At 43.5% G+C, this 15,209-nt stretch overlaps 1 protein-coding gene across 3 annotated transcripts in view; it reads right to left on the bottom strand.

The window, feature by feature from the left end:
- Window positions 1-15,209, bottom strand: part of JPH1 (junctophilin 1) — an 82,220-nt gene that overhangs the window by 65,035 nt on the left and 1,976 nt on the right. For all 3 annotated transcript variants that reach the window (XM_082674473.1, XM_082674472.1, XM_082674471.1), the window contains exon 2: window positions 11,355-12,114. In XM_082674473.1, the coding sequence (XP_082530599.1) occupies window positions 11,355-12,114 (760 nt within the window). The remainder of the gene's footprint in view (window positions 1-11,354; window positions 12,115-15,209) is intronic.

The raw sequence follows: 15,209 nt of genomic DNA, 5'->3' as shown, positions 1-15,209 counted from the left end.
GGGGAACCGTTTAGAGTGTCTACACTGCTTCCATATCTGGAAACACTGCCAAAAAATTCACTACCTGCTAAACAGCTTCCTTTGGCGTTTCTGTATCCAAAGGCTGCTAGTGAGATTCCTGCTACCGTCAAAAATCATCTTACAGACTCTATGCAGAGATCTTAATTTAAATTAAAAAATGTGATTTAAATGAAAATAATTTAAGTATTTTAACAGGTTAATATTTTTTAAAGAGAGCACAGTTATCTTCCCTTCCCCATTATAAAATTCTTCTGTACTTTACATTCTTCCGTTACTTTACATTCCTATTGTTAGGGGTGACATTACATATCTGAAGAGACATTTTATTAAGTTTTCTTAATTTAGTCCGGGCCCGCTGTGCATCTTGAGAGTGGTCACAAGAGACTAACGGGTTAGGCAAAGGAAAGGGGCCTGGCAGGGAGGGCCATTCCAGGCAGAGGGAGCTGCCTGTGCAAAGAGCACGGGAAGCGGTCTGCAACAAACCACCCAGGCTGGGTTACGTGCTTCCAGGTGGGCCCCTCCAGCCTGCAGCCCTGCCTCGCTCCCAGCTCCTGTCCTGCTGCACAGGAACCCGCCAGCCTATCTGGTCTTACCAACACGTTTTGTTTCTTATTCATCTCTGTATTCCTAGGGCCTAGTGCCATGTTTGGACACAGCTGGCACTAAATAAACGTTTGCCAAATGATGTTTCTTTAGCATAATAATTTCTGATAGTGATATTTTGTTCCCGTGCGTTGCCAAGAAAGAAACAGGCCAACAGATCTATCTTGCTCGCTGGGTATGTCCCTTGAGCACAAATCTTAGAAAGTATAATTTCACAAATTCAAGAAGGGACGTTCTGATACCTGAATTGCATTGTCATAAGGCAACAGATTCCCAAGCACTTGACGTGAGAACTGCTTTATTGGTAACTCTTAAAAAACAGCTGTGTCTAGTATCATGTACAGGAATTCCTCTTTCGTGGCAGGGCTCCTAAATGCCACTGTTCCTCAGGGTTACTGTCTGAGCTCTTTACATAAAGTACACATCTTTCTGAGTTCCAGGCCCACGGCCCCTTTTGTCTTTTGGGCATCTCAAAATTTAAGAAGTCAAAAATCCGGGCTCCCCTGGTGGTGCAGTGGTTGAGAGTCCGCCTGCCGATGCAGGGGACACGGGTTCGTGCCCCGGTCTGGGAAGATCCCACATGCCGTGGAGCGGCTGGGCCCGTGAGCCATGGCCGCTGAGCCTGCGCTCCGCAGCAGGAGAGGCCACAACAGTGAGAGGCCCGCGTACCGCAAAAAAACAAAACAAACAAACAAAAATCCAAACTCATCTTCCTCTTTAAACCTGTACCTTCCTCCCTGGTCCCTTGTTTCAATAAACAGGACCAGCATCCTTCTAGCTGTCCAGGCCAGAAACCCGAGTCACTGACTCTTCTGGTTCATCACACCATCAACTAAGTCCTACTGGGTCTGCCTGGGAGGCTCTCACCCATACATTCACTTCTTTCCCACCTCCACTGCCACTGCTTAGCTCACTCCATGGGCTCTTACCTAGATTACTGGTCAGCCGATTACTACTTAACCTGTCTCCAGTTTTATTGCCTGCCCCCTTCCACTTGCCAATCTCTATACCACCTGCAAACAGAGTGATCTTTCTAATACTTGATCATGTAATTCTGCTGCCTGAAACTATCAACAGGTCTCCTCTGTCTTTGGGATAACGCCTGAATTCCCTATAGGTCCGTGAGCCCCCTGCTTACTTCTCCACTTCATCTCTCAACAACCGCCACCTAGTGCCCTCTTTTCCAGCCAAATACACGAGTGCCACTGTCCTCTGCACCATCCTCCACCTTCTTCTGGAAAACATCCACCCATCCTTTGGTTCCCAGCTTGCTACCACTTGCGGAATCTCGCCTCCAGCCCCGGCCTATGATTAAGCTCCTCCTGTGTGCTACCTAAACTCACAGCAAGGTGCCTATCATCCAATAGGTAACTGCTTTTTCAATCTGTACCAACCAGATGCTGTGACAGAAAGGACTAGGTCCTAATCATAATTTTACATTTACATAGTATGTAATCGGTGAGTGACTGGAATTAATATTTCACTGAGATAAGAAGCAAACCTTATAAAATGGGCTGTCTTTTCTGGGAATCCAGGCCAGACTGTTAACTAACTTGTTAAGAGACGACAGATAAGGGCTAAAGGTACCGCACTGTCAGGGCATTTGCATCTTTGCAAGGGAGCCTGTCAGTCCATAGCTCAACTGATTCTGAAATCACTGGGATGAGCCGGAGGGGGTGTGAACAAGTGACTAGGGCTGGTGGAGGGTGGGTGGAGCCCCATCACCTGACACCCCACCATCCTCGCTCTTGAACCCTAAACTTTAACTTCTCAACAAGTTTTGACGAAGAGGCTCCCCCTATGAATCTCAGACCTTTCCCCAATAGGTGGAAGTATACGTATGAAATCTTGAAATCCTACTTCCAAAAAGCTCCCTCACCAATGTAAAAAAAAAAAAAAAAAAAAGAAGAAACTGAGATGGACACTTGGACCAAGCGAAACTGAGAGGGACACTTGGACCAAGCAACTGAGCTCAAAATTTGATTGACTTGATAACTGTAAAATTTAGCAAAACATTTTACCTCATTTAAAAGTTTTTAGACGCTAACGAAAAAATATCACAAAATGATTTGTTAATCTCTGGCACAACGGATCATTTTTAAAATACTAGAAAGTGAATTAAAAATTAATTGTATTGTACTTGGCTTGAATAAGTTTCTTTGGGTGCACAGGGAAATCCTAAGAAGATTTGACTTCAAAGAGCTGTACTATTTTCGAGGCAATCTTGATTCCTTACACATTAATTAAATTTCTGATAAAGCAGCTTATTCTGAATTGAGCATATTATACAAATACATGTGAAACACCCACTGAAACAGAAGGGCAAAATGATTAAAAGCTGATTTGGTTGTACTCCCAAGAGGCCATTGGACTAAGGCTGAGTGACTTACATAAATACCTTTGGCATTTGTTGGATCCTGTTCCTAAACACAATGTTCATATTTCATCTATAATAAGAAAAGCATCTCAAAGATTTGCAAGGCACTAGTCTTGCAAGCGTCCAGTTTGGTGTCTTGAGTAAAGTGAGATTGGTAGAGTCAGCTTAATCCATGATGGAAAGTTGTAAGCAGGGTGCCTGACAGCTGCTGCTCGCAGGCGCCTCCCCGCTAGGTTAGCATGCGCACGGAACCCTGCCACTGGCCCCAAGGCAGAGCTTCTCCAGGGCAAAGCCAGCGTTCCTATGGAGCACACGGGATGGGGCCTGAACCCAATCACACCTCCGCCTTTCCGGAAAACAGTTTTAGCAGGGTGGTTTCCACTACATCGAAGCTGTAGTGAAAAGTAGCTGCTGCCTTAATGCCCCACATTGACTACATCAGGAAGGTGTCATATTTCACAGCTAAATGAGATGGAATCTGCCGAAATTTGGACTGTCTGGAGCAAACTCAGATTTCTGCAGTTAAAACCCGGGCCAACGTGTGTCCCCCAAGCCTAGGTTATCATCGCCCTGGACTGTTTTTTTCCCTCCAGTCTTCACAGCCGGTTTCCACCAAGCAGGTCTCTGCAGAATTGACTATGACCTCACGTGCCACTCGTGCCACTCCTACCACGTACGGCATATTCTCCTCGCCCTCCCTGTTCCAAGCGGAGAGCCACGTCTACACGGTTCAGGGTTTAAAAAGGAATGCGTCTAATGGCCCTAGAGCCTGGATAACTGTGTGGTTCTCCCATATCATGGTGGCCCAAGACTGAGTTTCATTAAATCTGTATTGCTTGGACCTATCTGTTAATCACTAAAACTCAGGCTCACCTCAATGCCTCAGGGTTTCTGAATGGGCCTGGCCCTGGGAGGGCTGGCTGAAGAATTTTTTTAAAGAAATATATTTAGAAACGAGATGGCCTAAGAATGTTTTATAAGGTGCTCGTGATACAATGTGTTCCCATTTCATGTGTTAATGACCTGTTAAGCCACCAGGTGATATAACATCAGAGCTGAAGGAGAAGGAAGAGCAGAGCAAGGGCTTTCTCCGTCTTCCCAGTTCGGCCTCTGGACGAGCATTGTAGCCAAGCTCTGCCCCCTGCTTAGGGGCAGGACAGGGCTGACGCCTAGGTTATCTTTGTGGTTTCAGCTGTTCTCTCCACACACCCACAGAATTCTCAGTGACTGCTCGGCCCCTTAAGAAGTCCTGGGCCCCGGGATAGGAAGAAGCATGTCTTTCTTTCAACAGCCTGGAGAAGAAGGTGAGGAAATTAGAGCGGGTGCCTCACTTGCTCCCATGGGAAATGGGCAATCTTTGGTAAAAACGACAAACATGTACTTCAAACTTTGATGTGCAATACAGAAACCACAACACACGTAAAGGGTAATGGTGACCGACACTAATATATCCAAACAATATGAAGATGAAGTCTTTGTTATCCTCCACTGTCTTCAGGATCAGGACCCCAGCCTAGCTTGACAGAAACACACGGGGCCATTTCCTTACTCATTTTCTCTTCAGTCTTAAAAAATGTCATTGCCTGTTGACAATATACTGACTCCACACCGACTGCGGCTGGGAAAGGGGTGAGTCTGGACACGCACGTCTGCACACAGGTGGTCAAGTCTGGTGGACTCAACTCCGTTCCTTTGGCTTAGCCCTATTTCCGCTTCCCAAGCCTTCCTTCCCTTCCTGCTTCCATCTTTACCTCCATCTCAGGCTGGCTTCTTGGTCTTCTATCAACCTCCACTTTTGGGAATGGTACTTGTAGGATCGACACGTTTTCTAAAACATTAACTAGATGTAGGGATTTACAGGTTAAAGTCCCATGACACTCACTCTTTCATTCAACCCTTAAAACAACCCTCCTGTGAAGAAAAAGGCAAACGTCAGCCCCCACACACAGAAGCTTTTCCGCACCTCAAGGCCTGAGCGCTTTAACCAAGACTCTGGAATCTGCTCATGGGCTGGTGAGAGCAGGTGGAAAAGGGCGACAGGCAGCAAAGGCAGATATGGAAGAACACGGGAGACGCAACTGAAAAAAAATAACTGATGCTCTTCTCAGCCATACATTCCCACATTTTAGGTGATGTGCCCCTCAAATTTCTTTACTTATTTAACAGTCTCTTCATTAAAGTGACTTATGAGGCATTACAAGGAGTCCGCCTTCCTATGAAAAATCACTTCCGCTAATAGTTGAAAATTAACCAGAGCCCCAGTAGAAGAAACAAAAACATTCATGGAAAAGGTAACCTAAAATTGTTTTTAAAGATGTGATACAGCCTCTGATATTACAGAAAAGAAATAAAGATAAAATATAAACTATAATAATATCGATTTTCAAAAGAGAAAGAGAAACCTTTTATCCAACAGAATTTAAGGACCTCAAATTCCCTGCCCTTTACAATAACTCGGCAGATTGAGCTTTACCTAAAATTGGTGGTAATAAGTTTAATTTGGATCGATAAAGTGCACTGGCTCATGGCTGACTTTGGGCTTTAATAGGTGTGAACGTAGTCAAGTGATCTTGTGAGGGACTGTTCCACTGAATGTTATTATTTGAGCTAAAGAAAAATGACCAAAAAAAAAACATGGCTGGACAAGAAAACCTTTCAAAAGGAAACAGACAGCTGAATATTCAGCAAACAGATTTTTAAAAAGACAATAAGCTCTTATGTTCTGCCTTATCACAAATTTTGGTGATGTCAACTAAGTAGGATAGGCCAATGTTATTGTAGTTAGTAAAAGATGACTTCCTGGAAATTTCTTCTCGGACACTCACAGGTATCACTGGACCAGCTCATGACGAATGGAATTAACATTTTGGCTTAACTAGAAGCTGTTATTCCCTGGCTATGCTTTAGTTCTGACACTTTAATGATGTTGACCTAATTAGGGAAAAGGGCACGTCTAACACATACTTTTGCATTTTCTGCACTTCCTTGACTACTGCCAGGTTACAGGGTGATGAACTGTGAGAGCTAGGTTTCCTGTCCGAGAACTGCGGTTTAAAAATGTCTGGCAAAATGGAATTAGAAGCACTGGCAGTGTACGTACCCAAAGTAGTGAGGATGTGATTCACTCATTCATCAAATATTTACTAGAGCTCTTATAAAAGTGCCCTGATCTCAACTAGCTGCTGGTAATTCAAAAGTGAGCCCAGCTGCCTTCGGGGCCTGGCGCTCCAATCTAAGCTGGAGAAAGAGATATTATACACACATACTGAAATACAATGACGATTTAGACCAACGGGGGGATTTGGACTGAGGGGGTGGGGTGGGAGGGGCAGGGGTGGGGAAACCCTCTGTGAAGAAGAGGCTCTATGTCTAAAGCAGAGTGGGGAGCAGCCCGAGGGGCTGGCCAGGGGAGCCGGGCCTGGGTACCAGCCAGAGGGAGGGATGAGCAAAGACTCCCCTGAAGGAAAGCTGTAGTGGCTGCGTCATTCTGGGCATGGAGGAAAGGGGGAGAGTGGCATGAAATTGTAATGTACCTTTTTAAAAGAGAAGTATGGGAAATATATTTTTCCTGTAGGGTTAAAAAAAAAACCCTGTCATTTTAATATGTGAGTCCCAAACTGGCAAACAGGGAATCCAGTCTCTGGTGCTGCAAACGGACAGAGCAAGCTCACCAGACCCCTTGATGCTGAAGTTCTCCACGTGCTATCTGGCTGCTTCCGTCCCCCAAGCACAGCAGGGCTGGGCAGGGGACAGCACATTCCCTGTCTAGTGCTGCCGTTACCACCTGAAGTGACACTAATGGTGGGGGAGAGGTTGGGAGCAGACAGCTCCACCCCACTCATCAGCCTGACCCACCACTGGCACTTCACAGTGGTCCTGGGGGATTCCCAGCCCATCACCCGACTAGCTGCAGTGAGGCTGGCCAGAGTTAGTGAGTAAGGGTCACTATCCCACTCCGCTCTATCCTCCCTTCTTAGTGTTCTTTCTTCTAATCTGATAACAACGAAGCAAGTATAAACAAATACCTGTGGTTCTCAGATGCTTTAGGCCAGAGCTCTCCCATCCTTTTCAACACACCTCTTCCACCCTTTAGCATAACTACTCCTTCTAAGGCCCAGATTCTACAAAGCCCTTCCCTCTGTCTACACCCCTCCCTGAATTATCTATTCGTTTCCATGGAAGCGTGGTTCTCAAAGGGTCACTTAAATGCCTCAACCAAATGCCTCACCTTAAAATCCCTCCTTAAAATATTTTTCTCAAGGAACAGTCATTTGAACATCTGTCTTAAGGAATTATTGGAGACAAGAGTTAGCGGAGTAAAAAATGACCAAATGAGAAAAATGACTGAAATGACAGGGACAGTGGGGTGACCTTGGGCAGAGCCTCGGTCTCTGCCTCTGAAAATGAGGAGCTTGAAATGTTCAGAGCTGCTCCCCTTTCTCTTGCACATTTCTTAAAAAACAAGGTGGAGACATTTTCTCAATCCCATATGATGACTTTTACTCTCTGGGCCAAGACAAGAGGAGAACAAAACATTTTAAAAAAATCTTATTAACATAAAATCATATAAACGTTTGGAATTAGAACAGACACCTAAAGAAAGGTTATAGGAGTTGGCAAATTATTAGCATCCCTTAAAGTTTTAACTCTTTGAGTGCTAGCCAAACTAGCTAGGAAACTTTCAGTAACTACTGATTCTACTGCATTATTTCTACCATCTACTACCTCTTCTCTGTCATCCTCATATTCCCTGATCTATAAGAATTAAGTCCATAATAAGCCTTCAGAAATAAGCCTCCTGTGTTTACTGGGAAGATACACCACTCCGTCTGCAAGGAAGTAAAGGAAAGATCCACAGATCTATCATGTTTTCCTGAATCTTTGGGCCGAAGATGGCTGGTTCCATGTCTCCTGATTTCCTTGAGGAGCCATTTTCACAGAAGGTAATTATTTTCCCTCAAAGCTAGGCTTTGTTTCCAGATAAAATAAGGTGATGGTACAAAAGCGGATCCAGGGCTTCCCTGGTGGTGCAGTGGTTGGGAGTCCGCCTGCCGATGCAAGGGACATGGGTTCGTGCCCCTGTCCGGGAGGATCCCACATGCCGCGGAGCGGCTGGGCCCGTGAGCCATGGCCGCTGAGCCTGCGCGTCCGGAGCCTGTGCTCCGCAAGGGGAGAGGCCACAGCAGTGAGAGGCCCGCGTACCGCAAAAAAAAAAAAAAAAAAGCGGATCCATTTCCCTGGGATTTCAGAAACAAACAAAGATCTCTGTAGCATAAAAAACAACAGTGCTACAATAATAACACTATCAGGGAGGCAATCTGAAGTGGTCAATAACCATTAACAGATCATCTCCCTTTGTTGCTAATGTTGAACTAGTGATTTCAACAGTGGCCGCTGCCAGGAGTCTTACTTTCTAGTTCTTATTCTGCCATCACTGGGGCAAGGGAGGGGGAAGAGTGTCTTTCTTTCTTAAACTTTTGATATTTTTAAAAGCAAAAACCATTAATAACAACTGCTAGAAGGGTCAGGAAGGACTGAGCAAGTTGCAAAACTCTGTATCTGAAGTAGTCATTAAAGCAAGGAATCTGGAAAGACACTAAACCAGTGAAAGTGAAATATAAAAGGTTAATCGGGAGTTAAAAATTTTTTTTGCCTATCATGTCATCAAAACAGTGTTTTTTTCCTTGTGGTAAGAACACTTAACATGAGATCTACCCTGTTAAAACGTTAAGCACACACTACAGTATCGTTAACTACAGGCACAATGTTGTAGAGAGCTCTAGAACGATTCAACTTGTTTAACTGCAGCTTTATACCTTGGAACAGCAACTTCCAATTTCTCCCTCCCTTCAGCCCCTGGCAACCACCATTTTACTGTTTCTATGCGTTTGACCATTACAGATCTCGCCTATAAGTGCAATCATGCAATATATTTGTCCTCTGACTGGCTTACATCACTAAGCATAATGAACTGAGCATTCTGTAAACAGCTAAGTGAAATCTTTATGAAGGCGTTAACTAGCTAGAAGTACAAGCTCTTAAGCTAAATGTCTGTTAATTATAAACTATTATAACACACTACTCCCAAACTACATAATACCACCCCAAAAGACTTTCGACAGAGAGACTGTGCCTAGAACTTGGATAAGAGTTTTACGATACCGGTAAAATCAGAGGTCTCTGCATCACAGCTTTTTGTTATGTAGGTTCGTCCAATTTAATCATAAAAGTCAATAATTAAAGCAAGCATAAGAAAGGTATTTGCTAGAATGTCCCGCACAGGTTTATCTTCCACCTGCCAAGACTGAATTACCTCTAGTATTATCACTAGGTGAAAACAAAAGGGAAGAATCCAAGAGCACATTTCAAATTAGAGACTAGGGCCTAACGAAAAGTATATCAATTCGCTCTAAAAGTTATCAGAGGGCCATGGAAGCTGGCAAGGTTAGATGTGCCAAGTATCCTATCTACAAGCAAAGTAAAAAGCAAGTAGATGCGATGCCTGGTGATCAGAGAAAACCATGATCTACAATAAAAGATGCTCAGCAGATAGGAGAGACCGTTCTTGAAAGTTTGCGCCAATTAACGAGCAATATTAACTTTAAAATTGGGTTTGGGATAAACACGGAAATCTTGAACACTTTAATATCATATATATCTAAAAATAATACAAAAACCAAGACCGCCTCCACTTTCCAATTAGCGTTTCAGACACTCAGAAGTAAACAGCAGCCATAAAATAGGGGCATTTAAAAAAAAAAGAATTTCAGGGCTTCCCTGGTGGCGCAGTGGTTGGGAACCTGCCTGCCAATGCAGGGGACACAGGTTCGAGCCCTGCTCTGGGAAGATCCCACATGCCGCGGAGCAACTAGGCCCGTGAGCCACAACTACTGTGCCTGCGCGTCTGGAGCCTGTGCTCCGCAACAAGAGAGGCCGCGATAGTGAGAGGCCCGCGCACCGCGATGAAGAGTGGCCCCCGCTTGCCACAACTGGAGAAAGCCCTCGCACAGAAACGAAGACCCAGCACAGCCATAAATAAATAAATAAATTTAAAAAAAAAAGAATTTCAGAAGTCTAGAAGTATTAAGTTAAACAATATGAAATCGCCATTTTTTGTACATCGAAAAGTTTGAACATCAGAATTTTCACATGGTTCCACCAAAGAAAAGGGAGGGCTCATTAATTTAATGGTAAGAATAAAAACCTGAAGACATGCTAAGAGTTCGTGGTTTCACAAGGAGGTTTACTTCAATGCGAGGATAGTACTGAAGCAGGACAAGGGTTTTTAATATTCTACGATAAACGTTATGTCTCAAATCACACGAAACTAGGGCCAGTCAGTACCTGCTCAAATGAGCCTAAGAATAAAATTTTCCACGTATAACCGTCCCACTTTCTTTTTTGACTAACATATGACATCCAACCCTAGTAAAATTCTATTCCCAGTCGGTTTCTCCATGCCCTGGTTGGATGCCTGAACCTGGCTATCATGGGTAGAACTTCAGGGGCGTGCCCACATACACCTCACTTCTCAATCTACTATTCACCACTGTGTCCTACTCACTCCAGCCCTCCTCTGCCGCTCTTTCTTTTAACCTTGGCACACTGACAGTCCCATCTGCCTTTGTCAGGCTCTCCCCACCCCCTTCCTTTCAATATAACAGTGATCTAGGCTTTCTTGCATAGAATGGGGGGATTCTGCCGAGCCTCGGTCACTCTGCCTTTCCCATGTAGGTAAGCTTTGCTGTTCAAAGAATGTCTGCTGGATTCTGTCACGTAGCTTTACATTTCTGCCTTATCTGAATCCTGGTGAGTTTCCCAAAACCAATCTCACCTATAAGGCATCCATAAACAGAATTTGAATATTATAAATTAGGATAATTTTCTAAGGCAGAGTTGTACACACCTCCAACTTTAATATTAGAATAAAGGGACTCACCTACACTAGGTGGGTTTCCAGGTGGATGGTATTTTCTTTCCAGCACACAAAAGCACTGTGCACTCTCTGGAAGTATTTCAGGGGTACTTTTCTTTCTTAAAAAAAGTAACTTTCTGGACTCTGGGAAATGTACACAGGCTCTGAGTCAACTCCATCACGTTCAGTTATCAGGGAAGTAATTTATATGAGGAAGGGAACCGCAATGTGCCTTCGACATTTTTTGAGGGCGGAAACTTTCAGAAGAGTGCAGGTACGTTTCTGACTCATTCTATTGGGCTTAATCATTTTCCACCTTTGATTCCGGCAGTTGTAGAACCTATTTGGTGATGTCACCAAAGGACTGACAAACATATTATTTGATATTCCACTGTTGCGAAGGACCCAGGCAGAACCACCCATCCTGTGCGTACATACCTTGAATTTGCTATTTCCACTTTGGTTCTCGCCATGGCGGCTGCCCTTTGCGCGCCTTCGATCGCTCTGTCCACCTTCTCCCTAGTTTTTGTATTTCTTATTGGTATAAGCTGCTTCCTTATTCCACGGACCAGAATATTATTTTTGTATTTTCCCTCTTCCTTAGAGCCGTCGGGAAACACGGTGCAGCCATACCCGTGCCTCTTGTTATTTGCCCACTCGCCTTCATACTTCATGCCGTTGGAGCGCTCGCTGATGCCGAAGCCGGTGCGCTTGTCATTCTTCCACTCGCCCATGTAGGTTTCCGTGGTGGTGGCGTCCACGTGGTCTTCCACCGGGCAGAAATCACAATCTACGTCGCCGAAGCTGATGGTGGAGTTGGCGTCGCTGGAGCTGATTCGGCTCATGGCCGCGTCGCTGCGGACCGAGCTGCGCTTGCTGGAGATGGAGGACTTGGATTCGGACTTGCGCAGTTTCATGCTTCCCAAGAGGGAGCCGCGGCGGAAGAGGCCGCCCTTCTTCTTGCCCGCGAGCTCGGCGTCTGCATGGAAGTTGAGCACGAAGCCCCCGCGGCTGCCGGCCGGGCTATCGGCGGCTGCCGCGGCGTCGTGGAGCACGCTGCCGTTGCTCTGCTCGCTGCGCAGCGAGGCCAGCGACGTGCGCAGCGGCGAGCGGATCACCGTGGCCATGCCGTAGGGCACGCTCTGGCGCACGCCGTAGCCGTGTCGCATGCCGCCGGCCCACTGGCCCTGGTAGGTACCTTCGAGAGACCGCAAGAGAGCACAGCGTAAGTCTGGGGCCGAGGGGGCGCTGGCGCCTGCGAGCGCGGGGCGCGCACGGCTAGAGCCCTGCGCGCAGGCCCGGCGGCCCAAGGTTTAATCCCGCACATTGCCAAGTCAACTCTTAGGGATGCTTTTAAAATTCCATTTGTGAATCCCGTCCCTGAGATGTTGTGCCTAGACCTTTTCTGTAATTGTATGTAGGCTTTTTGTATACAGCTGTGGTGGCTAAAAAGCGCGCACTGTTTACCTTTGGGAAAACTGAGATAAGGCCAGAGGAAAACTTCCACACTTAACATTACGGAATTCATCTCAGGGCAAAGGCGTGCTTGACAGTGTCCACTAAAACCTTGTTGACACCAGATCACTTTTTCAATGAATATTATGCCTTCTCAGGAAAAGAATAATCTCTAATCGAAAGCATTTGTTTTCAGTAAGTTTTTCTATTAAATAAATTAGCAGAGACGTTTAAAAATTAATCTGGAGCAGCTTTTTAAATAACCTTAGGAGGAACTGAATGTTAAGATTAGGGAACTTAGAATTTTCTCTTCTACATCAAGTTCATTTCCTTTTAATTAAAGGAAAATTTTAAATTAAAATATCCCCCAAAAGAAGCTATGTAGAAATTTTAAGATGTAATTACTTATTATTCCTAACTCACAATATCACAGAACACCAATCATGATAACAGTCTGTCTTGACTTCTTTCAGTTTCTGATTATACCGAGCTACCTTGCCATTTTATATTGCCGTGAAAAGATTTCTATTGCATGGCATACAGTTATTTTTAAAATACCGAGAAGTGCTGCTTATAGTTTTGTATCATTGTGTTAACAAGGGCTGATTACTGCACTTAAAAGTTAAAGCCATAATGGCTCCAAAGTCAGAAGTTTTGACTAATTTCAAGACTACCGTCGCTTTCTGTTCATTCTGATAGATTTTTGGTATATAAGTAGACAGTAGCAGGGAGACAATGAAACATGAAGTGGGTCTGGTACTGTGAATGTCATATTCTGGGTAGGTCTGAACATCTTAACCTGACACCTAAGAACTTCTGAGGAGGTGGGCATCAACCCCAAAGGATAAGACAGTCAAATAGAACATTTCAGATCAAGAAGCTTTCTACTGAATATTAGCCATCTCCAAACAGGGAAGGAAACGGAATTATTTCCTTAATAATTATTTCTTTAACAGGGAAGGAAACTGAATTATTAGGAAATTGCAACTTACTTTTCCCTTTTCCTGATAGATAAAATTTTAAGTTCTAAGATAAAAGTTATACAACCTGACTTACACGCACTAAAACTACCTTATTTTTAAATACTTTGTTTAAATAAGCAAGGAATGCTATAATTGTATCCTTCTACATAATGACAAGTTAATTTTGCTAGAACAACTTCCAACATACTGTTTGATATCAAGAAGTATTTACACTTTTAAAATGCAACCATACTGTCTTAGGAATTCCTAACACTGAAGGGAAATTAACAGCTAGTTTCCTTAAACTGCTATCTCCAAAAAGTATTTAGAATTTCCAACGACGTATTGCTTGAAAACTCTAAGTGGTTTAAGGCAACAGCAATAATTAGAAAGTTTAGGGTGTTGCTTAACTGTCCAGTTGAGAAGCAGAACAATGGCATTGGCTATATTCCCGTCCTATTCTGTTGAGGAACAGTATATGGAAGAATTCCTCCACAGAATTGCTAGAAACCAATTTACAGTCAAAGTGTTAGTGGCTCATCTGAAATTTAAAACAGGTTTAGTTTAGTCAATGAACCTAGCAAAAAAAGGGCCTCTAGTTCTTTATGAAGCAGGTGGTTTCCACCTGCTCCCTGCTGCTCAAATAAAGTTCTAATTAGTTCCTCGCAATCCCTTAAATATAGATGCATAGTTCACAAGTTTAAAAATTATTTTCATGGGTTTGAAGTTATGTGCTATGATTCTGTGTCTGGGAGCTGATTTTCTAGATATGGCCATTTTCACTAAATAAGCTTGTAGTGGAAGGCATCCAGTTCAGAAAGAATACCAGTCAAATTTAGACTTTATTATGCCAAACTTAAATCTACATGCTGTGAATGGGTATGTGCATGTGCAAGTATGCATATAATTAACAAAACAATGTGTCTTCCTAGATATTTTCAATAGCTTCATGACAGGTGAAAAAAGGAACCACAGCAGGATCAGAATTTGCACCAAATATTCTGGGCACCTAGACTTGGATTTCATGAGCATGGTACTAATTTATTCTTAATATTCAGGGGCTTTCTATTTCAGTAACACTTCACACACAAATCACTAATAAAATAAACCGAGTGATACTTGTCAATGGAATTATGGCTTCCTTCCTCTAGTTTAATGCCACCACAAAATACATGGAATCAGATTTTCCCTAGGTCTGAAAGGGTAGCTAGGGATGGACTTGTGGTGCAGAGGCAAAAAGTAAAAATAGGGGAAGTGATATGTCCTGTTTTGGCCAAAATCTTTGTATGAAATAAGTTGTAGCAATACACTTCAATTTAGACCCCCATTTTATGATTCAGGACTTTCTAATTAACTGATTGGCATCCGAAAGAAAAACACAGAGTAGGAATTCAATAGTGATTTTTAAGAGTTTTTTCTCCCCTTCCTAATTGGTAGCATATTAGATTTGTTTTTGGTAGAAAAAGAGAACCACAGTCCTACAGTGATGCCAAATTTTGAGGTTTTTAAAAAATTCTTTTAAAAGTTAGTTTTAAAACAAGATGCTGATTATCTACCCTCATCCTAGACACTTATTTGAGCTTCCACAACACATACACAGAGGACCTTTACTGTGCTACATATATATATATATTGATTGCTAGGTATAGTGAATACTCTAAACCAAGAGATTTTGTTTAATGAGTAGTAACTTTGAAAGAAGACATTTATTTTTAGCCTTCCAAATACTGTGGTAAAAGAACTATCCATGGCCTTCTTGAAAGGTTATAAAATAATGCACACATTTGAAAGATAAGTTTTGTATTCCAACTTTCGAGCATGGAATTTAGTTATATTGTAGACCCGGGGCCTCCAATAAAATCCAATCACAAGCTAA

This window comes from Grampus griseus, assembly GCF_964374135.1.
Source record: "Grampus griseus genome assembly, chromosome: 17".
Classification (NCBI taxonomy): Eukaryota; Metazoa; Chordata; class Mammalia; order Artiodactyla; family Delphinidae; genus Grampus; species Grampus griseus.
Note: the sequence above shows the minus strand (reverse complement) of the source record. Positions and strands in the feature narration are given on the sequence as shown.